This window comes from Tubulanus polymorphus, chromosome 4, assembly GCF_964204645.1.
Source record: "Tubulanus polymorphus chromosome 4, tnTubPoly1.2, whole genome shotgun sequence".
Lineage (NCBI taxonomy): Eukaryota > Metazoa > Nemertea > Palaeonemertea > Tubulaniformes > Tubulanidae > Tubulanus > Tubulanus polymorphus.
In genome coordinates, this window is record NC_134028.1 from 26,122,517 (window position 1) to 26,148,633 (window position 26,117).

The 26,117-nt window shown below is 39.4% G+C and overlaps 1 protein-coding gene across 2 annotated transcripts in view; it reads left to right on the top strand.

Annotated features, from left to right (window-relative positions):
* Nucleotides 1-2,200: 2,200 nt before the first annotated feature.
* The window catches only part of LOC141903515 (neuromedin-K receptor-like), a 47,720-nt gene continuing 23,803 nt past the window's right edge, over nt 2,201-26,117 (top strand). For both annotated transcript variants that reach the window (XM_074791639.1, XM_074791640.1), the window contains exon 1: nt 2,201-3,795. In XM_074791639.1, the coding sequence (XP_074647740.1) occupies nt 3,010-3,795 (786 nt within the window). In that variant the 5' untranslated portion in view covers nt 2,201-3,009. The remainder of the gene's footprint in view (nt 3,796-26,117) is intronic.

Consider the following 26,117-nt stretch of genomic DNA (forward strand, 5'->3'; position numbering starts at 1 on the left):
GTTTGAAATGTGAGATATCAATTGAAGCATCGGACCCACGTCTTATGGGGATCGGTGTATTCCGCGTTATGCCGAGGGAACCTGACACTCGACATGTAGACAGAAAGCTATTTGATGAACTAAGTTGATGATGGCAGATCTTGTTCCATCGGTTTCCCAGTTTTTCCGTCCTATACAACAGCCGGTGAAAGATACGTTTGTGTTTCTCATTCAACGCAGTGAGATATTCATCGTGATGAAACACGTCTCTCTCTCTGATTTCCAAAGCCGCGGTTCTGTTTAGGCGTATGTTCATGCTAGAAAGTATTATTCATTGGCATTTTATTGGATTCGCTACGAATTCGTATTGGTTTTCAATTAGTCGGCTACTTGTTCACACGATATCTACAAACTATATTTGGGACAGGGAGCTGGCGGGTATTTTCCATTTCAACGCTGTGCCAGATAAGCGGAGCTCTCTCAATGACGTCATCAGAGATTCCCTGTTATCCGAATGGGTCACTCACAAATTCGGTAATCACCAAGGTCATCGTCGCCAAATTGGAAGGACCGGACTGGAAGCCTGTAAGGGTCCGAGATCCGTCATCCAGCACGCACGGCATGCACACAAATTGAAATTGGGTTGTGTTATAAAAATGTTTTGAGTGATATCATACTTTTGATTTAACTTACTTCAACGTACTTTAATTAAACCGTTCGTTTTGTTTCTTACAAGATAGTGAGAGCTCCATCTGTGAATACAGCTTCAAGTACAGACTCGATATACATTGGAGAGACCTGGCAAGACGTCCCAACCTGCCAGTCCTAAACTTACGCATTCGTTATAAACGTTTTTGCCACAAACAGTAGCGCTACGCATGCCGCATAGAATCAACGCAGTTAGAAAAAAATCGGAATAATGAACACGGGCCTCAAACATCTAAAAACTTCAAGTTCAAATTCAAATTCAAGTTCAAGTTCACGGTCAAGTTCAAGATAATCTATCAGGGTCTCTGATCCTCTATGATCAGGATCTTGATAGACCCTCTAAGGCAAAATATTAATGAAATTACCTGAATATGAAAAACAATATTGGAAATAAAAAAAATTCAAAACTCCGATTAAAAAGTGGTGTCGTCTGCATCCCCTCGATTCCCCTTTGGTGATGCCTGATGTCTTAAAGTAGGTTTGCCCAAAAATAGTTACCAGATACTTACACCCATTCAAATAACACCCTGTAGGTAGTGAATGCGTTATAAAAGTGCGCTATATGATGGAGTTTTGCCCCTATAGATAACAAGAAAACTACATAGATGAACACAACGAATCTAAACCACCGGGAATAATATAAAAAATCAAATGTCAACAGAGAATAAGAGCCACGATAATGGATGAACATGTCATTTCCATCACAGCTGAACTATAGTGAGAATTTCACTAGTGTTGAACACCTGCAAAAACCTAATACATAAATGTAATGCTTTTTTAAACGCTGATCTGATAGCAATAGTTTCCAATATTCGAAAAGCCACGCGCAAAGGACTGACTGCTCTAGAAATAACGCCGTGATATTCGAATACTTTTATCTATTTTGTGCGTCTATCAAATAGATTTAAGTAGGTCCTAGATCATCGTGCATATTAGATATCAAACAATATTTAACGATTGAAAAAGTGCGATATTGTTATGTAGAAATATCGATGGATGGTTGTTGAGAGGATACATGATACTGATCATACCGCTGAGTGTCGACGCGTAAATCAACACGTTGATGGTATGTTTAAATGCTTGATCCGAACGGGATTACGATCTAATATTCGCCGGGTTTATCTCGTACGACCAGAAATATCACAGTTTTGATTATAGTTTTTTAGATAGATATCGATGATGAAAGGTTTCTCCGTACGGGACGCGTGCGCTGTCGAGTCGCTGCTGCTCGTCGCGTTCAGTCGGTTCATCGCAACGCGTCGCTAGAAAGAGGACAGTTTCAGCCGAAGTTTGACGACATCGCGCGACGACTGCTCGTTACTGACTGCTCGAAACGCGCTAACAGCAGCAGCACCAGCAGACTGAGCGGTATCTACACTCAGACGTGAACAGTTGGTCGTGTAGATTCATCGAGGTAAATGTAAATACGGAAAACTGACATCGCCGTATGCCGCCGCTACCAAAACGCTATATTTACGTTCATCGTAAAACGCTCGTTTAGACAGGACGAGATTTATTCCATTCGTTGTAACAACAAAGATATTATTACGAACGAAAAATGTTTTCTTCTTCAAACGGCGATAGTTTCACGGATGATGGGTGTATAAGTTTCGTCGCCGCCGCCGATGATTCGCATCGCGATTGATTTCTGCTGGTTCTGGTTCTACTCGCAGATTCTTATCGTTCGTTTCAATTTTCCTAGATAAACAGTGTTGGGATTATCACTAAAAGCCACACGAGATCGGTCGCGCTGTTCGGACGGATCATCAGTCGTATCGCTCTGTCTCTATCTCCGATTCAAGCGCCCGCGCGTGTTCCGAAATAAATCTCGTCGGATCCGCGTTGAGCTCCCGATCGAAGAGAACAAACGGGAAAGAAAGTGAATCTGTCGGTTCGTGTCTGGACGATTGCTTGTCGAATGATTTAGAGGATCTTTAATTTCGTCGAATCGCGTAAGGGTTACAGGTTTGATTGCCGTTGATTAATCTGTGTGTGAGAGTTGAGCATATTTGTTCCAGATCAATCACGTTATTATTTTCGACATCGCGTTCGCGGAGACCGAGATTCAATTTTCAGAAACCCGACTCCCGTCGCTTCTATAAGTGTCTGAGATACTGAGAAAAAACGAAATCGTAGAATAGATAAACAAGGACCATCGATGTCGCCAGGAAAAATCAGGTAAAGTGTCGTCAACTGGAAACTGAGAAGTGTTTCATCTTTTCCGTTAAAACTTGTTCTACCGACATCAGAAGACTGAATTATTGATATATCGTGCATGTTTCTGTTATACATTTTGGCGAGTATTCGTGAAACGGATTTGAGATGAGTTTGATCTCGGCGCCGACAGCTGGTGCGGCGGTCATCCTCGCTAATATTACTACAAACATAACTGTTAACGAATCGAAGAGCGGTAATGCAACACTGTACAACGTCACTCCGGGAATCGTGGCCCTATTGGCGGTCCTATATGGTACCATATCCCTGCTCGCTATTCTGGGCAATGGCGCCGTAATGTGGGTAATATTGAGGAACCGAAAAATGCAAACAGTAACCAATATGTTCATCGCTAATATGGCGCTAGCCGATGTTTTAATAGCTATGATTAGTATCCCATTCCAGTTCCAGGCCGCGTTACTACAACGCTGGATTTTGGCTCATTTTATGTGTCCGTTGATTCCTTTTGTACAAATTGTCACAGTAACAGTAAGCATACTAACGCTCACAGTGATTTCTATTGACCGATACTTCGCCGTTTTGCACCCGTTAAAACCACGCGTTTCAAAAACCACGGCGAAAGTAGTGATAATTCTGATATGGATATTTGCGCTAGTGTCCGGCACGCCTTGGGCCGCTTTTTCGAAAGTAATATACATAACGGATGACGCTAAGCCTGGATTTAAGAAGCCGTTTTGTGATTTCAGATTTAGCGATTCGGTTTCACATTTACAAAAAGTATATTCCGTGTACATGACTTCGGTACAATATTTTGTCCCACTATCTGTGATAACGTGCGCCTATGCGCGAATAGGATGGAGAATTTGGGGCTCGAAAGCGCCCGGCTCGGCGGTCGATCAGAGAGATCAGATTATCAACCAGAACAAGAGAAAGGTAAGACTACTTGCTTCTATAACTGTATGACTATTGCAATGAAATAGTTTCCAAGAGTTAATTGATGAACCTTATATTCAAAGGATACACGTCAGTATCATCCAGGAACTCATATACAAAACTCGCATACTATCAAAGAACGAAGGTTAGACTTTTGATCGGTGTCTCAATATAGAGACCCGATCGTCACCAGGCAAACTCGGTTCGAGTACTTAGACTTCGTTGAAATAGACTTAGTCTGCTGTAGAAGAAAATAAATAATTTTCTACGGCTTTTTTTTCTACTCGGCGCTCGTGTGAAATACCATCGCTATCGAGTTTGATGATAAGTTTATCGAGTGTTAAAAGCAGCTCTAAGCGAGTGTGGGGCTCGGCTGCGTGTGTGTAACTGAGGAATTATAAACTAACGTCTGCGGCCGAATTCAATTACTGCCCTCATTCCTCGTCTGTCGTCATCTCTGTGATGTTTAAACCGCTAATCAGATGATGATATACAATTTACCTTCAACTATTAATAAAGAGATAGATGTTATATTTGATGTACTGTGATTATTATCACTCTAAGTGAACCACACCCCTGATCTATGTGCCCATTATACAACACTTGATTACTTGATTTACACCGTATAGATTTCATTTCATATATAATGAATGGGTAATGAACGGAGACATTGCAGGCTCTTAGGTTAATTGTCCATGTGGACAGAATCACGAACAAACTCTAGAACGGAAGGAATAAACACAAAACTGCGGAAGATTTTCATTTATCGAATTTGAAATGAAACTGAATTATTTTCATATGTGATACATGTGTACAGCGCCATTGCGTCATACTGGAGGTCAACCAGGACCTCGTGCCAGCAATCCCACTAGATGGCGCACGTATCAATAAGACAGCCCAATTTAGTTCATTTTTGAATTCATTACATCTAGATTTTTAGCCTCCCGTATAAAAACATTAGGAAAATCGTGTCTCGCGGGTTTCGTTCATTATTCAAAGAATCCAATAAATTATGGATAGATTTTGAATGAAATTGTTGTCCTACAGCACGCTAGTGACACCTAGTAGACCCTCGCTCGCCACAAGCGAAATCCTCGATTGCCACAGCCGAACATAGAGTCATATGAGTAGAAATTCACAGTTGACTTTCATTTCATGTCAAATGTGCTGCATTTGAATAATACGTGCGTGCGTGCGGCGTCCTTGCATCAAATATCACCTGAACAATCACTTTATGACGAATTCTTTTTTTTAGTTCGTAAACTATAAATTTCCATCTTCACGTCACCCGGCTCTTAAACTAACAAGGCCTACGTTTTACCTTGACCGAGTATGTTATGTTATGCCATCGGCCGGTTGGACGTATGTATCGATCGAGCTCAAATATAAAGTTGCGCGGTCGCTAAACCAATTATTCTTACCGCAAAAGAAAACCCATTAGATATATTACCATAGTGTCGATTCGAAACAGCGGCTAACCGTAATCTAATCCTAATCTAATAGATCCAGTGCTAACCCGTGTCTAGATCGGCGACTTTATGACTAAATTATCAACGATACATAAAGTAATAGATCTTCATTCGTAATATATTAGTTTCGTATGATATCAGTTTTTCGCGCACCATCAAGACCCGGTCGCACAGTCGTGATTCGGGTCGGTCTAAAATGTGGTCTTTAATCTTAATAAGACCGGTTGTTTTCAGTAGGCTATAGAACTAAGTTGATATTAGACCGGTATCAACCGCCCTCTGAGCAATGCACGAGCGGATGTTACGATTTGATTTAGGGATTTTCGTCGAATTCAGCGACGACTCTTCGATAAAAGCAGGATTTCAGCGATCGAAATTCAACTTTTAGATATTTAGCAACGGCTTTTATAGCTGTAACCGATCGAATGTAATTGTGATTAATTACGTGTCACAAGTGGACCGTGTTCTCTATTAATGAAAAACAAACTTCATTAAAATTGCCACTTTACGGGCGTCGCTTAGACAGACTACGGAGGCGTCCGCGTGATGTCATAGTTACGTCATATTATTCAAGTCAAGCACAAGCACAACCACGACGTAAAACAGTTTACGGCCAATGTGACGTCACTCTTTCTACTTCTATAGTCTGCAATCTCAACAGCCAATATGTGAATAACTCAGTTCCGTATTCTGTCGTTGGCTTACTGAAATAAGTGGAGTGGACTGGCATTGCATTTTAGTGGCTTACTGATATTACAACTAAAAGTCACAGTTATATTTATTGTCAATATGAAGAACTATTAATAACTAACCCAATACAACCTTGCTCTGTTCGTGGTTTCGGGTTCGAATCATCAAGTATTGCGACCACGTTCGTTCTTATACGGCGGATGATCTTTACCGAATAACATTGTTTCATCTCGCACCAAAACATCTGATCAGATTGGATGCATATTATGCGTATAGAATTGCACATATTATTAAGTACATGAAAACGGTGTCGAGAAACGGTTACCCCGGGCGCACTTATATACACTTTCGACGAATTCACTGAGTAGAAATGATGCTAGAATATGCATGTATTTGAATAATTCAAATATTTATAAAGTGTTCGTGAATGTATTTGTTCATACTTCCTCAAGAATGTGCAATAGTCGACGAATGAAGAGTGTCGAGCATAAAGCATACAAAATATACAAGTACATTTTTTGGGAGAAGACATTTTGCGAAAGGTTATATTTGCAAAACCAGTAGAATTAATAGTAGAATAACCGCACTCAAACGTGGAGAACATAATAACGATTTGAAACGAAATGTATTGATATAAAGTTAAGATTATAAATCAAAAGACGTGACGTTTCTGTCTCCCTCCCTCCTCCACCTCCCTGCCTTTAAATTATGTCTGTTCTGGCCTTTCCATTTTCGAAATTCGAATTCTTTTTGGTCTTGAAGATGCATTAGGCGAATTTACAAATGAACTTTCGGTTAGATTTTTGAAATACACGAACCCAAATACCTCTATCGAAGATGAATGTTCTGTTTTTGATATTCTGAAAAATCTTCAACGATTCGAACCTCGATAAACGTCTAATTAATGCGAATCTAACGTTCTTACAAGATCAGTGAATTTTCTCTGACTCAAAGAGAAACAAAAAGCGCTGTTTACAAACGAAGGATAATGATCGTCTGCTTCGTGTTTACTAAAGACATTCCCTCGGTACTCATGTTGCATTAAACATTTAGAACTGAGGTTTTTTCTTCGGTTAGCAATGAAACGATTTTCCTAGTGTAGTTAATCATATGCTGTGAAACATTTATGTCATTCCGAGCCGCCACAATATCTCAGATATACATACGTATTATACTGCATATATATATATACAGAGAAAAAACCGTTTTAGCTTTTAGTTTATAATCGTTTCTTAAAAATAAGGTTGAGAGTGATTGTGAGAATATGAGAGTTTTGTGATGGTGGCGGCAGGAGGCGATTTCTAGAAATGTTGTTACTACTACGATACGTGAATAAGGACTTGATTGGTTTTAAAAGCAAGTTTGAATTTTAAACCTGGACCCAGTTTCACGGCAATATCTAATTCAAATATTCAACTTAAAAGCTACTGGTTGCACTTAATGCTTAAGTGAAATCGGACCCTGGGCCCGCTTTTATAGACTAGTGTTTCCTTTATCATGAAAAAAACGTGTTATCAAGTTTAACACGATAGTCACTTGTATTTATCGGTGATATGAACTCGAATGGATAAATAACATAATCTGTTGGTGATAGTAATATCTGATAAAAACATTCGATTGCTTTTTGTTTTATCGTTTCCCGGAAATTCGTCATCACGTGGTCTCGTCAGTCGGTGTGGTTTCGGTCGTTTATTCATTAGTAAAAGGAAATAGAATAGAATTATGTAAATTTCTTCACTCGGTGTCTTTTATAGATAAACTCGATCGAGACGATTTCCATTCTTTAACCTTACTTTGAATGAGTTAATTTCGGCGAATAAAACTTGTAGAAATTCTAGGGCGTAGACCTCAGACCTCTTTCACAGAAAGACTTAAAGTTTAATCAGAAAATCTAATATAAGTCGTTCAGTAAAACGGCATCGATAAACGGAAGCTTTTAAACTTGAATTGCGCAATTCACTTTCTAGGAATTTTCCATAAGCGATTGAGATATTGATTGAGACGAGAAGATACACAATATCCGTGTGTAATGATAACGAGAGAAATCCCACAATCAATTTCAGCCAAAACGAGAATCTTCAGTACGCCTGATGATGGCTAATAGTCTTTAGCCGAAACGTTGCGCAAATATATGTATAGTCTTCTATTCAAGTTTCTCGTTTTGGCTGGATTTATTTGTGGGAATTCTCTCGTGATATTGATTATTTGATGTTTCACAAAGAAAATTTGAATATAACAATAATAGATACATCAAAATATAAAGATTTAATAGGTATCATCTATAGATTTCACCGTATTATATGGTTGGAGAATTGACATTGAAGAAGCGCTTATAAAATGGCTGTTTCTTCTTACGGACGCAGACTCAAACAAAGTTGCACAAATTTATAGGTGTTATTTTCTGTTTTGTGCTACAAGACATCGATTGATTTGGTTCTACGCTCATAACATGCAGTTTATGAAGTCTTGTGTTTATGATGATGCGAGGTCTCGTAGAGATGAATTATATCAAGAATGACGTCTGGTAAATTTCTTTTAAGTCAACTAATCTCACATGATACTCCGTCATATCCCATCAAACGGCTTCTTTCTCCCCCATCCTCGACTAAATTACACGCGGCGATATAGCGGAATGCGATGAAGTAATTTATCAGGGATTAAATACCTGGGGATTTCATACCAAACGTATTCACATCGACAAAAACATAATTCAACCAGAGCATTCAATACGTGTTCGCCATAATTGAACATGAAATTTAAGAAGAATATTCTAAAGCGCATTTAAATCGGTTTTACGCATCAGAGACTGATGCTCGTGGTAATAATGTACAGAAGGTCACATCATACCGGTGAGGAATGTTTCGGATAGTTTTAGGAGACTTGTTTTCAGTCATCAAAATGGGAAACATAATCATATATTTTTGTGATGTTTAACGCCGCCTTTCCAGGGAAGCAGCCAGTTCATATCAGAGCGGTCATCTAAGCCCGAACTGCAGCGACTGTGCTCAATCCTGTTGTTACTATTTCCGGATTATAGTTTCGACCCACTGAGATTCAGTTTCACCAAGTTCATATATAGCCGACTAACTCCCGATAACCGAAGTTAGCCATAGTGAAGCGGCCTCGCGAGAACACGCGAGATTTTGACGAGGTTACATGATAGATTTGTTATGCAGTATCGTCGGTAATTCTAAGAACATAATCGAATGTTATAAAAAAACATGTTACCCATATTGATGACTTAATTAAGGAAGGCCTTTTCGCCCCGAAAACCTTTTACCCATCAGGTGCTACAGGTTCTTTGAGCTTATCGACATTAAACGGTAAATATCGCTTTGAGCGTGGGATACTGCGGAAAAGCGCTTTAAAAGAACTTTTCATTATTATTATTATTATTATTATTATTATTATTATTATTATTATTATAGTTTAGGGCAAATGTAATCGATGCATCTAACTTTTTGGTTAAACAGAATACGACTTCAATAACGATTGAACGTTCATTCTACACTGTATGTGTAATTATGAAAATTACCTAGTGGCAATTTTATTCTTTATCATCTACATTTCTAAAAATAGTGATTAAATCTTTAAAAAAAACGTCGTGTTTTTCAAGCTATTCCTGAGGATTCCTGAGTATGTATTCAGCACGAAAAAATTCTTTTGAACGCAACGTAACGGTTTAAAGTCTTCAGGAGAGACATGTCTACATCAGAAAGCTTTGTTCTCATGTAACATATCGCGTTTTCTCTGTATTTCTTTCATTTGTCAAACGAGGGCGAAAAATGTCGTAATAAAAGAATGTATTTGGCACCTTTTAACCCTGATCAAAACCGCGACGAAGACAAAAGAAATACGTGCTCTGAATGATAGAATAAGACTCCATAAATCAATCAAAGTCAAACCAGACCTAGAGTAGCATCATCGCTCTCAAAGACGAGACTTATTTGTGACCCCCCGTCGTGAAGCTGTGACCAGAACATCAGCCGTGACTTGACTCCGGTCTCGTGTTGAGCTCTATCACAGTTAGCACTATCATCAATCAAAATGCCGACATATGACGTCAGAAAATGGATCGGGTGAGGTCTGCTACGCCAACAAGCGACTGAGGAACGCTTACAGTAATAATCATTTTCCGCAGTGGCGCTCGTAAATTAACTCTCTGTGAAATCCCGACGACGAAATCTCCAGCGAGAAATTCTTTCGGACGTCGTTTTGACCGTAAATGATTATATTTGCTTCGTTGATCTTCTTTCCGTTTTCGTCCCTTTGATTCAGCAAATTGAGATCTACACTAAATAGGAGCTGACGGAAAGATCAAAATACGCCCTAAGTCTTTTATTACGAAATTAGGGACGTGCTCCTCGGCCTGCGATCACTTCTCAACCCACTACAGGGATTTCGTTTTCAGCAACGGAGGCATCAGGGTGGAAATCACTTTTCTTTTTTCTGTTAAAAGGTCGTTCACGTGATGTCATAGTTTATTCCCCACTTGCATAACTGTAACAATTAGGGTTATCGACTAGTTGTCGATACATCAAAAAACAAAATGACGGCCCTTTCGACCGAAGCTTATTAGGGATTTGGGTCTAGAGGGTAGTGTTTAGGGTTTTTAGAATCAGGTTGTAGAAGGTTAGGGCAAAAGGAAAAGATCGCCAGGGTCCAGAGGATCGGGGTTAGGTTTGGTTTTTAGGGGTGGGTTGATCCACTAGCATAGGCATATATTTATATGTTTAAGGTGTAAAAAAGGGGATTTTTCAATTGAGTTTCGTGGCGCTGGAAGTTAGAATTTGTCAAGGTACAGCGTCCGCAAATCTCTGTCCGCATCCACCTCGCGAATAACCTGCTTTAAAGTGTTCCAATACATGACATGGAATTTGAATAGGAATACTTTAATTTAATTCTGTATTTATTTCATACTTATATATTCAATATTTGCTTTGTTATTATATTATTGTACATTGTACCGAACTTTAATCGATGCTGAACGACCGAGCAGCAATCATTGACGCTGCAGCTGATTCATCAATTTTTTTTTATTTCATGGAGCATTCATTCAGGGGTTTTGCTCGTAGAGCCGAGCTTTCACGAGATTACCGCCATAGGTGTGCTAATACGACCTTCGGTGACATTGGCCCAGATTCTGGCTAATGATTTCTTTTTGCGCATGGGTTTCTCGGAACGTTTGACAAAACGTCCCCTCGGAAGTGTCGGTTAGACAGAATTCCATATTCAGTAATTTCGATACGATTTTACCGCGGCGGATACAAAACCCCGCGAAAATGCATTACACGCGTTGTCAGAATGTTACGTAAAAGTGTCTCTGAATTGATGGAGTTTTTCCAAGAAAAGAAAAAACCGAGCGGTGATTCATCTCACCTATACGTTATAAAATCATCAGCGCGTATATTGCGCACCAATTTGGCGAAGCGAATGATGCAACATAGATTTAATTGAGGCGATAAATCAAACGAACGCGGATTCAATGGTTATCGTCAAAAACGTTTTCATATCTGTGAATTTCTAGAATTTCAAAATCAGCCTATCTACGCTACAGTGTAAAGTAGACATTGATCACCTCAGCGACAATATTCATCCTCGGTCGTTGGAAAAAAGAAACGTCACAGTTTTAACTATTTTGTAGTGAACCCGCCGTGGTGATTTCGTGTCATATTGATGAAAAATGGACAGCGGAATAACGAGCTTTCAGGGTTTTTTTACAGATGAAAAAATACGTGTCAACAGCGGATAGTGAACATGTCATACATAAACTTATGCAATCATATTCAGCCGACTCTCAGAATATGCTTAGATGACCAACATTTCTTAAAAAGAAATTCCTTGACTGATGATGATTGGAAGATATACAGAACATTCGCCTTCGTGGCCTGAATCATAATTCAATCCCCGTATATTGACACGTGATGATAGTCCAATATTTATGATCAAGTTTCAACGCATTTGGATTGAAGTAAAATATCAGAATAGCATGATCTGAATATATATATATATATATATATATATATATATATATATATATATATATATATATATATATATATATATATATATATATATATTTTCACACATACGGTCATAATTCGCAGCGGATATATACGGAAGGGCATTGCCGCCATAAGTGTTCATTTCTTAAGTGTAAGAAAAAATTGGGGGTTTTTAAACATAATGTACTGGGTGCAGTCGCTATGCTCTTCCATAGACATATGCTGGTTAAACATGATATTTTTAGTGGGGCATTCTCGAATCTCCATTCGAAAATAACCGCATTCAAATTGAACGCCCGTAATTGTAGATAGAATTCAATAGAGTTTAAGGCGATGATTGAGATTCCGTCGCCATATTGACGTTCCGAATCTTCTTGAAAACATTCAATTAAACTAAGTAGTTACTGCTTATCACGCTATGCCGCGGCTGTAAGGTGAACTACATTCTCTCTGTACAGGAATCATAGTTGCTCCAGTCATCGATCACTTTCAGATTGAACAAACTTTTCATATCCCGAGCCTATGACAACATTGCACACACACAGTATGTTTTAGGTAAAAGTCAACACGAGTGTGCGTTATAGCTCAACCTTCAGCGAATGTCATCTCTGCCGCCATGTTTAAACATCGCCTTGTTGGTTTTAATTAACGTTTGTTTTATGCGTGTTACGAACAATCCGCTGTTATCTGAAACGCCTTTAAAACGTACGTGTCAACCCAAATATACACGTACCTAATTACGAGAAATGTTCAGTTTTTCTAGACATTTTCCAACCGTTCCTATCGTCGCGCATTGGTTTTCATTAAATCTATTTCAAATTAAGCGGCCATGTTGGATCACGCACGATTTTGATCAAATCAGGCGTTCCAGGACGAATTTGGGTTTCGTATAGTTTAGTCGACTATTTGCGAACTAAGTGAAGTCGAATATGTCAATTAGTTCGAAAATATTGAACTACGCGAGCACTGTCGCCGCAGACCGGACCTAGTTCCAAGATGGCCGACACTGTGAAAGTCGAGCGGGTTCGGTTTTAGTTGATTAACTACGAAACTGGAAGTTCGCCCAGAGTGTGATGATGGCACATCGTTTTGAGTAGATTCTCGTGGTGTTATCAGGTTCAAATCCCTGCTGAGGGATGTATATCTTTACCGAGTCTAGCGATACCTTAGCACGATATGGCCGCCGTCATTAGAAAAAACATATTTCACGCAAACAAATCATTCAAATTTTAAATCCACGCAAGGTCTCATTGTCCCTATGTCTATTCTACATAGAGCGATGCATATCGTATATCGTATCAACCAAAACTGTTAAGTAACGAACACCACACTCACTCCTGCGCAATATGGTTAAGTGGTAAAAAGATCTTCTAACCTTACCGAGAAAATAGTTCTCAGTGTGTTTAGGAGGTGAAGGATACGTTCCGGGAAAACTGATACAAATCGGTAAATCGGAGGCGTAATGATCGGGGGTGTGCATTGGTAGTGAAAAACACTTCAGGCTTCTAGATTAATTTCAACTACTGTTTACGCATTAAGTGACCGGCGGGTTAATAGCAGCAGTGCATTATCGTCGAATTAGAAGTCGTTGAATCCCTTCTTAAATCCGTTAATACCCGAGGTAAAATTAATCCCCGCCTCTGAATAGAAGTTTAGAACTTAAAGCTGCACTTCAATGCTACGCGCTAGCGTGCGTAGGCTGATTTTGCAGTAAATTCTTAGCAACGCGTCGACCTGAAGACTGCTGAAGAGAATTGAATGATGGTGCTCCTACACAACACGTGTTTTATTGCCGCTACTAATACCGTTCATATACGGCTTATCGGTGCTATAATCTTCTCGAGAAAAGCGTCACTTCCGGTGCACCGTGGCCGACAATAGATCGAATTTGAATTGACATTGAATTCTGATACGGGCGACGGCATTGTGGTGGATTCCGATCCACGTCGTGAAATAAGTTTTTTTGAATTCAATTCGACAAAACATCATTCGATTGTATTTATTTCACGTTAAGACGTCGTGAGAAACATCGATATATTGATAATAATTGTCCGTTACAAATCCTACTTGATCGGAAGCGGTATTAGACACGGGTTGTGTATCCAGATACATGCGAGTCAAACTGTGAGTTCCATCATCCTGAGGTTGATTGATCGATGCGGTCCGAATACGCGGCAGTTCAACTCATTATACATCGATTAATCGATAATTTGTTCGATAAATATTGGTTTTTCTCATCGAAACCCTTTATTTTTAGCCATAAAAAAATTATCAGAAGCGATCGAAACAGCTGAATAAACGACTAATGACATTTTCTACGTGTTCAGTTATTCTGACTTATGATTGATTTTCTATCATGTCTGGTTTAGGGTGAGGGAACAGCCTGGCGGGTTGTCAAGCCTTATCAAGCATGTTTTTAGGGACGACCCACCTCTGCCCGTGCCCGGTTATAAAGCCACGGTCCCTAGACATTACTATTAGATATTCACTTTTAGATAATCTCACCTGGTTTCCCAAGCGAACAGTAACTGTGGAATTCGAACCTGAAGACATCGAGACTTCGAGCCCGTATTTTAATCAGGGATCTCTCATTTTGTCATGCATTGCCAGAGGACACCTTTCGGTATCCCCGTGCCCAGACCCGCTTGTAAAGCAGCCATGTTTTCTAAACAATTATGGAGTATCTATGATTGTGATCCTAGTGAACCTCCATTTATGACAGGTTTGGTCTTCCATCTACGGTACAGCGTCACTCAATCGCCATTCAAGCTTTGTGTTTTCTATGCTTGAACATAGATTTATTGGAGGACTTTTCAATTCTACTCAAACTATCCCGTTAATCAATATCTACCATCATTTTATCACATGACTCGTTTAGGCAACACTTAGAATTCTGCATCCTTCTCATTATCCAAACATTATCCAAATAGTATTATTCTATCATTCTCAATCTTCTTTTTTCATAATTGCATTTGTGATCTGTTCCAGGGCCTCGGCCTGACAATCATATAATGATTTCCGAGGTCCTGGTGATTGCCATATGTATTATATTATGTATAATTTATGTAACTTATTATGTATCTATGTTTGTACCATGATAATCATCAAAATTAATCAAATCAAAACAAGTTTTGCAAAAGGGATATTCTAGGTCATTCCACCTTGTTTCCCTTGTGAAAATTTATAGGATTCGAACCCGATATCATCGATACATCAAACGAAATAACCAATATCATCACATTATCTAGACGCGAAACGTAACATCGCTGTTCAACGCGACATCTCATTGTTTCCTGTGTGGATGAAAACGTTTTGATTCAAACAACGAAAGTTCACGACGGTCGTAATTTTCGTGCGTGTCTGGCACTGAGTGAACTGAAATACCACTGCGGTTGGTGCGTGCGTCGATGTTTTTAATCAAAAACCGACAGGAAAGAAATAAAAAGAAAGTGTTCATCGAAGAAAGAACAAAATCACGATTCTCACGAACAGTTGACGAAACTGATCGCCGCTTTCTTCCGAAATAGTGAACGATCATCTCAACATTGCTCATAGATAGTCACAGTCCCGGCTCACAGTTGAATAGATGCAATTTCCAATTAGTATTTCGTGAACCGAGCTTTGATTACGGTTAAATCCGATGCTGACGAAATTGAAGACGATATTTCATTCGCAAACCTTGGCATTAGAGCATCGTCATCGAGTGGATTCAAAAAGATTTCATTAAATCAAATTAGATGAATAGCGGTTTATCTGTACGAGTGGTATTGATTGAGGAATTGATGTGCTGAATCTGGTGTTGTTAGCCGATTAAATGCGTTTCCTCGTTCGAATTGGTTTTATTTACCGAAGGCCACAGTCATATATCAGGCGGATAAACCCCAGACATGCGAACTGAATTAAAGCCACCGATGACACTTACGACGGTTGAACGATAGTAAACCTGGCGCTTTTCTCCGACTTTTGACCAACTCGGACAAAATCAAAACTGAATTACTAATTTATTTTCCGAACCTTTACTCGCACCATTTTTTCCAAGACTGTCCGAGATTTATTGTGTATAATTTACCCTGAATTACACATCCCTCAACATAGTGAAAGCGTTTTGTAATTCGAGATAATTCGAAAAGCCATCGCTGTCTTATTCATAAAGACATTCGACAAAGGCTTTGCTTCTTGCTATAAACAAGATATTTGAACTGTCATAAAATTACGCAGATCTGAAACCAGTCGGGAAATGTAATTCCAAATACTCTAGATGGATTATATTTTTTCTTATTTCGGTGCGATTGCATCCTCCCTCGGCAGGGATTCGAACCTGCTGTCACAGCACGAACAACGCGCCAGTTTCGATACCTTTAGGTTCCAATACACCTGAGCTCAGACCACACTATTTCAAAAAAATCTTCTATATCCTATAGTAAAAATAAAAAATTCCATATTGCCAACCAAATTTTTGTAATAATCAAAGGAGGAAGGAGGGGTATCCCTGTAAAGGTGCCAGTACATCCGAGCCGGATATTGAAGAGAATCCCCTACCGTGTTTGGTACCCTTACTCTAGACAAAACAATCTATGGAATCCCCTATTTTATCATCAATCTGTCTCTCAGGGCCCACGGATTTCATACATATAACCGCAATTCGTTACCTATCGTTATTGCAGGGGTATGGAAACTGGGGATCTCTTTTTCATTCTAGGTACTATTTTTGGGGTCCTGCCCTACCCTACACAACCTGAAGTTATCAACGTAATATCAACGTCTTATGTCACCTGCCGAGAGAGGATGGTGCGCGATTATCGCATTTTTGTCGCTGCGATTCTGACGCGATTTCGGACGTGTTATTGGATATGCTTTTATCGCCAAGAACGCTGTTTATTCGCGGTGTTATGCGGCAACATATCCATATCATTATTGTTACAGGACACTCCGTAATTGGGTTATCAAGTTTCCTGTAAATTTCATCGGGTTTCTATGGGCCAATTGCGACACACACCGTGAAAGACCGTCAATGGCTCGCTACATCTCAGATTTCTCGAAAGCGTTATACACAATGAATAGTCAAAACGATATCTAGAACCAGACAGGTGTATGGTTCGCAAATGAAATCACAATTTAGATCACAGTTTAGATAAAGCACGAAACGGCAACGATTTTATGGTATTTGAATAAATAATCACCATATCATAATCTAGCCGAAATGCTACGATATGCGACGACGCATTTTTTCTAACATACGGATGATGAGTCCTCGAAACATTGAAACATAAATCTTTGAAGTTCATTTCGTGTTTGCCAAAACCTCTCGCTTCTCATATCAAATGTAGTATTGAGTTTTATTCGAAAAAAGATCTAGTCTCCATGTCGCTTTCGTAGATGCCCTTTGCCATATTCATTGCATAAATGTACCCCTAACTAACTAGAATATCTGATGTTTGTTTGACGCATCTTTTCTTATACAAACATATGTAAATAAAGTAGATATAAGATAAAAAGTATCGTCGTATTCTATATAGAACAAACGGCCACATTTGTCGTATGAGTAAACTCGATAAAATGCTAATTTCAACCATAAAACGCGGAAATTAGATTCGAAATTTTTTGTCGAGAATGACGCATTCTGCGTGAGTTTGATTGCGGTTCAGTTAGCATCAAGATGTCACTTCTTGCAGTGCACGAAGTTGGCTTTGACTGCGCCATAGAATAAGAGCAATAACATAACGGTTCCTGCCATAATAACGATAAGATAAAGTCCGACAATGACTATCAGAATATATAGTCGAGGTGTCGAATAAACTACTAGCTCTAAGGAAACATTTTCTGACTTTATCTTATATTATCGTCTCAAGACACGAATATAGAAGTGTCTTATTAATGGTGAAAATGAAAACTTCTAGTATTTATTTTTTTCTCGCCTTTAAAATAAGAACCGGTTGATGCACGCTACTTGTTTATGTCAATAGTATTAGAATTCTACGAATCGTTTATTCGGTCTCGTTGACACTTGTTAGAAAATGACTTCATCAAGGTCCAGTGGATTGAGTTGTGCTAGGAATGAATGCGGAATGCAGTCTTCACACGAGAACCTGTGATACACTCGCTATATTTCTCTAGTACAAATAAACCGCCGTATCCGTGTGGTGGACGTTATTACCTAAATATGCTGCGGGCAAACATTATTCCCGGTCACTTCGAATAACTACCCGGTCGACCGGTCTAGTAAGACAAATTAACCATTTGACCACTAGTCACTAGCCGTGGGGGGGGGGCTGTTACCCTTAGATATCGGACTGACATAGATATGCTGGATAATTTTAGCGGAACACCTCGAACATTTCTTTAAATTCATAATGATGGATGCACCTCAACTTGTTGCGTTCGTAGATTCGTACGTAATTGGCGTGTGTTATACAACTCTGGAATAACTCAGGTAGTCTACTCATCGGTGGCAAGAGCTAATAATCGCCTCATTCCAAACTACTGCATCTTATCGATAATTATAGTGACCTTGAATCGTCCTAAAACCGGTAATGCTTGCCTCTCACCTGACCGTGACCTTGTTTTGCCGCCAAGTAACGATATTTAGATAATCTCAATTAATTACATGAAGCACGAGATGAAAGAATAATTGGTTGCGTCGCTGCTCACTGGGACTCGAATCCCAGGTGTAATTACGTGCCCTTGGGTTCTTTAGGTGAACTACTGACGACCCATGCCTGATAAGGGAGCAGCACCCGATGAGATATCAAAAATATATGTGCGTACACAATTCGTCTGCACTCACAGGAATGAGATGCAAATTGCGACCTCTTATTTGATTCTGACCGTTAATTTTCTCGAACTGACGGCCCTAAAGTTCCTCGATGTTTAAATCAGTGTAGAAAAACGAACTGAACAAATACGAGCACAGAATAATGTCGTTCGAGGTCAATAATAGATGATTTATTATATTTTCTAGTATCTAATGTTGATTGAGACCCGTGTAATAAGCTCTAAGACTTTAACATCGTAGTTCCTGTAGACTGTATACAAGTCAATTGACCCCTTCAACATTGTCTGGAATCGTCTTTTCAGTCAATCAATCATCATTTCATAAGTAGTTATTCGCTTCGCTGTTGTCACTGTATTTCTCGCTGTCTCCGAATTCTCCAGATTTGATGCTCGGTGTTGTCGACAAGACGGCGATAAGTCTGTATTTTCTATATCGGGTTCCGTGTATCACAGAATTCCAAAACTCATTCATAGCTACTATCTAAAAAATCCGATAGAAAATATCTGAGAATTATGAACTAGAACAAAGATTCTTTGATATCGGTCTACCGGATGCGGATGAGAACCATTCGGCCACGCGACCAGACGATAATCGTCTGGTCGCGTGACCGAATGGTTCTCATCCAAAGGTGCAATCACACGGGAACAACTGTTCACATGGGTGTCAAATGGGCCGTGCCTGTTTGGCCCGAGCCAAATTTTAGCACGGGTCAAATTATTGCGAGTGATTTGCAACTGGTTCCGGAAGCGTCTAACTCGCTTTGTCATATCAATGTTCAGTATCGAGCGAGTGTGAACGGGTAAAATTTGAACCTGATCAGTGCAAATTTGGCCCGGACCAAATCGACGCCGTGCTGATCTTTGTGAACTCATGTCGATGTCATCAATCGCGACGTTCAGTAAATTTAAATATTTATATAAGGTTGTTATTTGTAACACATTTCAAGTTTAAGTACAAACGCAATCACGATAAATAAACGCAAAAGTAATTTCAACATGTTTCTTGCACAACCCAACTTTATCATACTTTGACTAGACGCATTTTCACATCCTCCCTAGGCAGGTATTAGAGACTCTGCCACGCGGTGCTCGAGACGCCATCAAGTTCGAATCCCTGTGAAGACGCGGAGATGCAGCGTGGTCGCTGTAGTACGATTTGACTTCGGCGCATGACTGTCTATATCTGCGGCGATATAAGTTAGCTTAGGATTATCGACGAAGCGGAAAATGTGACTTCGCCTATAAACAATTTGTCTTACAAGTTATTGGCGATCAGATTAAGACTAGCGTCTGAGTTTTGTATGTATTCAACATCGGGGTTTGAGGGATTCTGCGCGGTACGCGTCCATATCCATATATATACATATGTACTCGTATATACATATATATATATATATAGATTGATTTGTTTCGCTAGGAATTGCAGATCCATATCGGGAGGATGAGGAAATTGACGTTGAACGGTTGACACTGTGTCAACATACAATGAGATAACACGACTAGCGATCACAGGCAACAACTTCAATAACCGTTCAATGCGCGTAGCCAAAAATGACACAGGGAAATCTACTGTCCACGTCATACCGGATAATTCCGACATGGATACGATGGTTCGCATTTTTTTCGATCGGGAAAAAACTATTTTACCGTAATAGGTTTTTTCCATCTTGAAACGTCACGTGGAGAAGAAAGTTAGGATTCGCTTTTGATTAAAAGTGCATCTGAAGTATAGATCTTATGTATCTAGTTTTGAAATTCTTTTTAATCATTAGGAAAAGCTCTGTTTTTTTTTAAATTTTTTCTGCGTTACTCTGTTCTTTTCTTTAAAGAAGGAATTCCTATCTTTACGGAACTGAAATGTTGCATAGTTCACATAAAAAACATACTTTTGATATATTATTTTTTGACGCCGTAAAAACCGTTACAGTAATGTTTGTTTATACATTGATAACTAATTGTGAAAACTGGCATCTATTTTGTAAAAAGTTAAAATTTTGTGACACTTGTTTTCTATCTAATGAATTTCCATGCATTTTCAATGATGAATTAGAACATCGATTGCGTAGATGTGTTCTACGTCATCAATACGTTGCTTTGTTTAACGCGTAAAATAAAGTTAATGGTGATTAGTTCCGCTCGCATGAATCTATCGCACGTTACGAATTAAATGATTGCAGCATCCTTTCGGCAAACAAAGAGTCTTCAAAATTCTAATGCTAATTTTTCATAAATGTAATGATAAAAAACGAACCTCTAAGATGCCTTGAATAAACATTTGTAGATATGCAAACTAACTGATTAATGGTAGCGAAACCGATCCATGTTTTACCGACGCGTCTTCAATGTTCTTATATCAATTCTTTATCGGACCAAAAAATACCGTTCAGTTTATTCAACGGTCTTTGTAAATATGAACCAAATAGGAGACTGCCAGGAGGTAAACTTAGCCATCTTAATTATTCAGCCATTTACCGCAGTATTAATCATTACATAGAAACAAGACCTCCCTTCCGATATTTTTGCCCGCGTTCGGATATCACGAATGTACGTGCTTGAATTCCTCTCGAGCAACCGTCGGTTAAATTCACCGATGGTTATGTTCGAAATCCCAGCCGTTGGAAAAAAAAATAGTTAACGGCTAGCCCAGTTCCACGGTTGAAACAAACTAATTTCATCTACAGGCGTTAGCGTACAAGTTGCGATAACTTGCGTCGTCTTATCGAATAGCTTCATAAGTTCAACGCACACGACGCAGGGAAACACAGAAACACGCAAACAAACATGTTTCCCGAAACCATGCTCCTCGTTTCTCGTAAACGCACGCGACGTAGAGAAATGCTCGGGAACATGTTTTTTGTCTCCTGATTTTGAAATGAAAGTGGATGAATTTTGAAAAAAGGATGATTGATATATATCAAATATAATGTCAACTCTGATAGCTATTTGATCTATCTAGACTGTATTAATCGGCTTTGAAAAGTTTCGCCGCTGAAGTTCTGAAATATTCGGTTGCAAATTCGTATTGATAGGAGAGCCGAAAGAAAGCCGCCTCCTCCACGTACAACGCTGCCTTATAAAATGATCTCCATTTCATCTTGAATAATGAAGAATTTTCGACTAGCGGATACATTCCGAAACCGTATTCGAAATCTATCTCTCTCCCTTGCTCGTCAATTAGAGTCGTATTCAGTTTGAGTTTGCGGTAACTTCGTAAACCGTATGGTCAAAATTGAATCGCGTAAAGTGACAAGTAACTCGGGCGCCATGTTTCACCAATCCGTGTCATGTTCCGGCATAACTTGTCATCTAAAAAAAAATCGATGCCCGATTTCGGTAGATCGCGTATAAGTTGTTATCTGATACTTCCACAGTTGTATAATCGAGTCAGATATTCCGGTATTTTCCTGGCAAAGACGCAGAGAGCGCCTGTATCAGTTAACCGCGACTCACGACACACGCCAAATTGCATTCATTTCCTTCGCCAATTGCCGCGGCAACGGACCATTCTCTTCCCAATCTGGACCGAATCTCGGATAAGGCAATTTCTTACTTACTTAATCCCGCGCACTGTCATTGATTGCTTCTGTGCCGTACGAATAACCAAAATTCCGCGAAAATTTACGGATTGTAAGAAGTCTCGACCACGCTTGTGGATTACGAGCGTGGAAAGAAACAAACAAACTTTCAACACTTTATCCTTCGCGCAGTGGATGGAGTACGTCGATTCTTCGCAACGTCTTTAAACGTAGGTTGTTTTTAAGAGTATGATTGCGGAAGCCTGTCGTAGAACAGCCTACCGGGGCTAAATGAGAAAGCTTAATCCCAAATGCGACAGTAGAAGGAAAGGGGGAGGAAGGGGGAGGGAGGGGAGATAAGGATTATTCAGCAATTCAAAATTGAGATTTTCCATTTATCATAAATCGTTCCGAGACACGCAGAAGATTGCTCATTTTAGCAAAAATGTGTAGGACTTTGACTGTCGTTCCCTCAATCTTTCTTTCCGCATTGCGAAAATACGGATAAAAATACGCGCGTTTGGAATCGTCTTCTTGTATCAGAGATTCCGTGATTCCGTGATTGCGAGTAGTGCGTGCGCTAGATTTTACTTCACGGCGGTGTGACGCGAAGATTGAGTCTGATCGAAGTTTGATGATAATCGATCGGTTTTCGATAAAAACGACTTTGTTTTACTATTGTCACGATCTCGGTCGGCGCGTATAGTTTTCGAGACGGTAATATTTCACTGGTAGCAGAGATGTTATTAACAATCTCAGCGACGCGGACTCGACTGGCGCGGGTGTTGGTTATGGATTCGATTTGATTCATTCGGCAAATTGTAATCAACCAATTACCGCGCATCCAGGGTAACCATCAAAAGTGACGCCAGTCTTGCATTATGTGAAATACCGCTCTTATGTTTAAAGCTGGCTTTCTGACGAACCGTCGAATATGCAATTTTTATCGAAAATGAGCTGAACATATCCATCAAAATCCTCGCTGTTAAAAGTTTCATTTGTGCTGATTCTATATGGACCACAACCTTAATTACTTAATTACTGAGGCTAATTCGTTAGTTATGGTGCTTACCCTTGATTACTTAATTACTGAGGCTAATCTGTTAGATATGGCGTTTCCTCATTTTTGACAAACCATCGAATTCCATTGGGCAATATCCGTCGAATATGGGGAATGAATATTGCATGGTGAACCGTCGAATATGCGTCGAATATTATGGTCACTACATCCGGGTTTTTTCTGGACCCCATCAAATATGGCGACCTCGGTATTTGCTTGTTTAATAAGGGATCTAAATTAGCTTACTGTAACTTAATTTCTAAGATAAATGAATCTGATATCGGAAACGAGAGCGACAAAATAAGTTAAAAATTCGAAATTGATTTTTCAACGTAAGCGCATATATTCGACGGTTCGCCAGAGCGCCAGCGGATTGAGGGCGGAACGCTGCGTTTATTCGCACGCCGCTGGTGCCCTTCAGAAGTAGGCGTCAAGAGGCTAATGAATGTCGAAATCTTCAGGCGAATAATTTCATTCACAGTTTGAAACTCAGCGCATTCGCGAAAATATTCTTCAAATCATAAGGGCATTCCCACTCAAATAGATACGATCGTGCTACGATCCTGGAACTACAAGATAGAACATTAATGCGGTTTGTTGGTTAGTGAAAAGTTGCCTAAAACCGTCTGCTGTGTTCCAACATTCCATCTACAACCGATATCAAACAGGGATGCGTGCTCTGCCTTTTATTTTTTTATTTATACAAAGATGGTCTCCCCAACTATCAGGAATGCTGACCTTGGCACGATTGGATTCCGTATCTCTCCCTAAATATTCTATCATTCGCTAATGACCTGGCTATTCTGATTACCTCAAAACCTCCAACTGGTGCGACCAATGGGGTCTTCGATAAAAAAATAACTCAGTTCTCATTATTTTCAATAAAAGGTTAGATTAATTAAAAGTATATAATTTCTATTCAGCGATAACGCACTTGAGAATGTATCCAACGCCTATTGTTACCTGTTTCAATGTACAGCATCAGGTAGTAAACACGCTTCTGCTAGGCTAACGGACCTTGCATCGGAAACGATGTTTAGACTCCGTTTCTTTCAATGTTAACCACAACATTAATATCGCCTTTCTACATCAACATCTACCCGAGAAAAAAAACCACAATAAACTATCGGACTATTTACACGTAGAAAACGACCAAAAAAATATAAAAGTGGACAAAATGATCTTCACCCTTGTAATTAGCTATTTGCAAAATCTTGATGTATTAAATTAGGCAGCCAGAAAAATTCACCCCAATCAGTCGCTTGCCGGTTCAGACTGCTTGGAAGATTGTTTGAATGAACCGGAACCGAATTTCCAATTATGTACTTCGATTTAAAAAAAAAATTCTGTTAATTAGACCGCCGAGCAAACAACTATATCTGTACTTCGATTTCCGATTTCAAAATCAAACCCCCTGTTTCGCTCCCGGCAGGTGTGGTGGGTCTGTAAGGGACACTCAATCAAAAAATCTAACGAAATTTACAAACCAAATAAACAACAGGGACAATCCCTTTTTTAAGATCAAATATTGCCTTTCGAGTTTCCAAAAGTCTCGAACCCTCATTCTAATCTCGGTGCCCTCTCGCGGCGAAAACAGCCTTTCGTTATCATAAACATTAGTTCAATGGCAAATCGAGGGCTAAATCTAATAGAGAGAAATAATGAGTAGATGTTGAAACTGTCATGTGCATCATTAATTCGTCAATATGATGTCGTCAACAAAAGATACATGGCTGAACGACCTAGATTAAACACCGAGTCATTCTTCACCCAGGGACGAAAAATTTCTTTATAATGTCTCACGATTTTCTCTGAAAATGACGTTCAACTTCAGTCTGTATGGGTCTAATTCATAATATCAGCGTATATTGATGACGCTCGTTAGAATGTGCCCGATATTTGCCAAGCACAAGAATCGATTGAATATTTTCAATAAATGAATTCCGACGTACCCGCATTTCTTCCGATTTTTTTTTCTTTTTTTCTTAGTTTTTTTGCTTCATTCTTGATTGAATATTCTAGCACGGAACTACCTTAAACATGTCGTATTTTTCTTGGTGATAATCTAGGAGAAGAATGTACGGTGCGCCACACCAATATAACAGTTCTCGTTTTGACGCAGCCAGGATCCACATTCCACATGTGTTCACGAGACTTAACCCGAGAGACATCTTAAATTGAAACAAGCCACAGGTGGGCCCCGGCTCAAACTCCGAGATTCCCATTTTGGATGTGTTGTATCCATAGGGCCAATAGCTCAATTTTGTTCGAGACAACATTTTGAATTTCGACCTCGTTCATCAGTTTTGAGATCATCTTCAAGGTCGTATCACTGAAAAACAATCTTTAGTGCCTAGTTCTGCGACGATAGCTGGCGCACTGGGTCCATTCTGCACAACTAGACCCCCATATTAACAATCATACCAAGTTTCATAAAGATCGACGCGCTATTAACGAACTAAGTAGCTGACAGACAGACACACAGACTGACAGTATGAAAATAAGATCTCGTAACGGAAGACTACTAACACCAGCCATTAGACAGTTAATCAGTATTTACCTTTAACAAATGAACGCAAATTCTTCACAACGATATCGGGCGAACGCGAGAGAATTTCTGCAGATCGATATCTGCATAAACATGAATTTGTGTTAAAAGAACTTCGATTTCAATATAGCAGAAAATATGGAGAGTGGCAAGTATTACCATAACTCAGCTGAATCGAGTCACAGGAAAATGTCTGATAATTCGAATCTATAACGTTGAGAATAAAACACAAGTTTCCTCACAAAGATCGTCTTTATAGGTTCT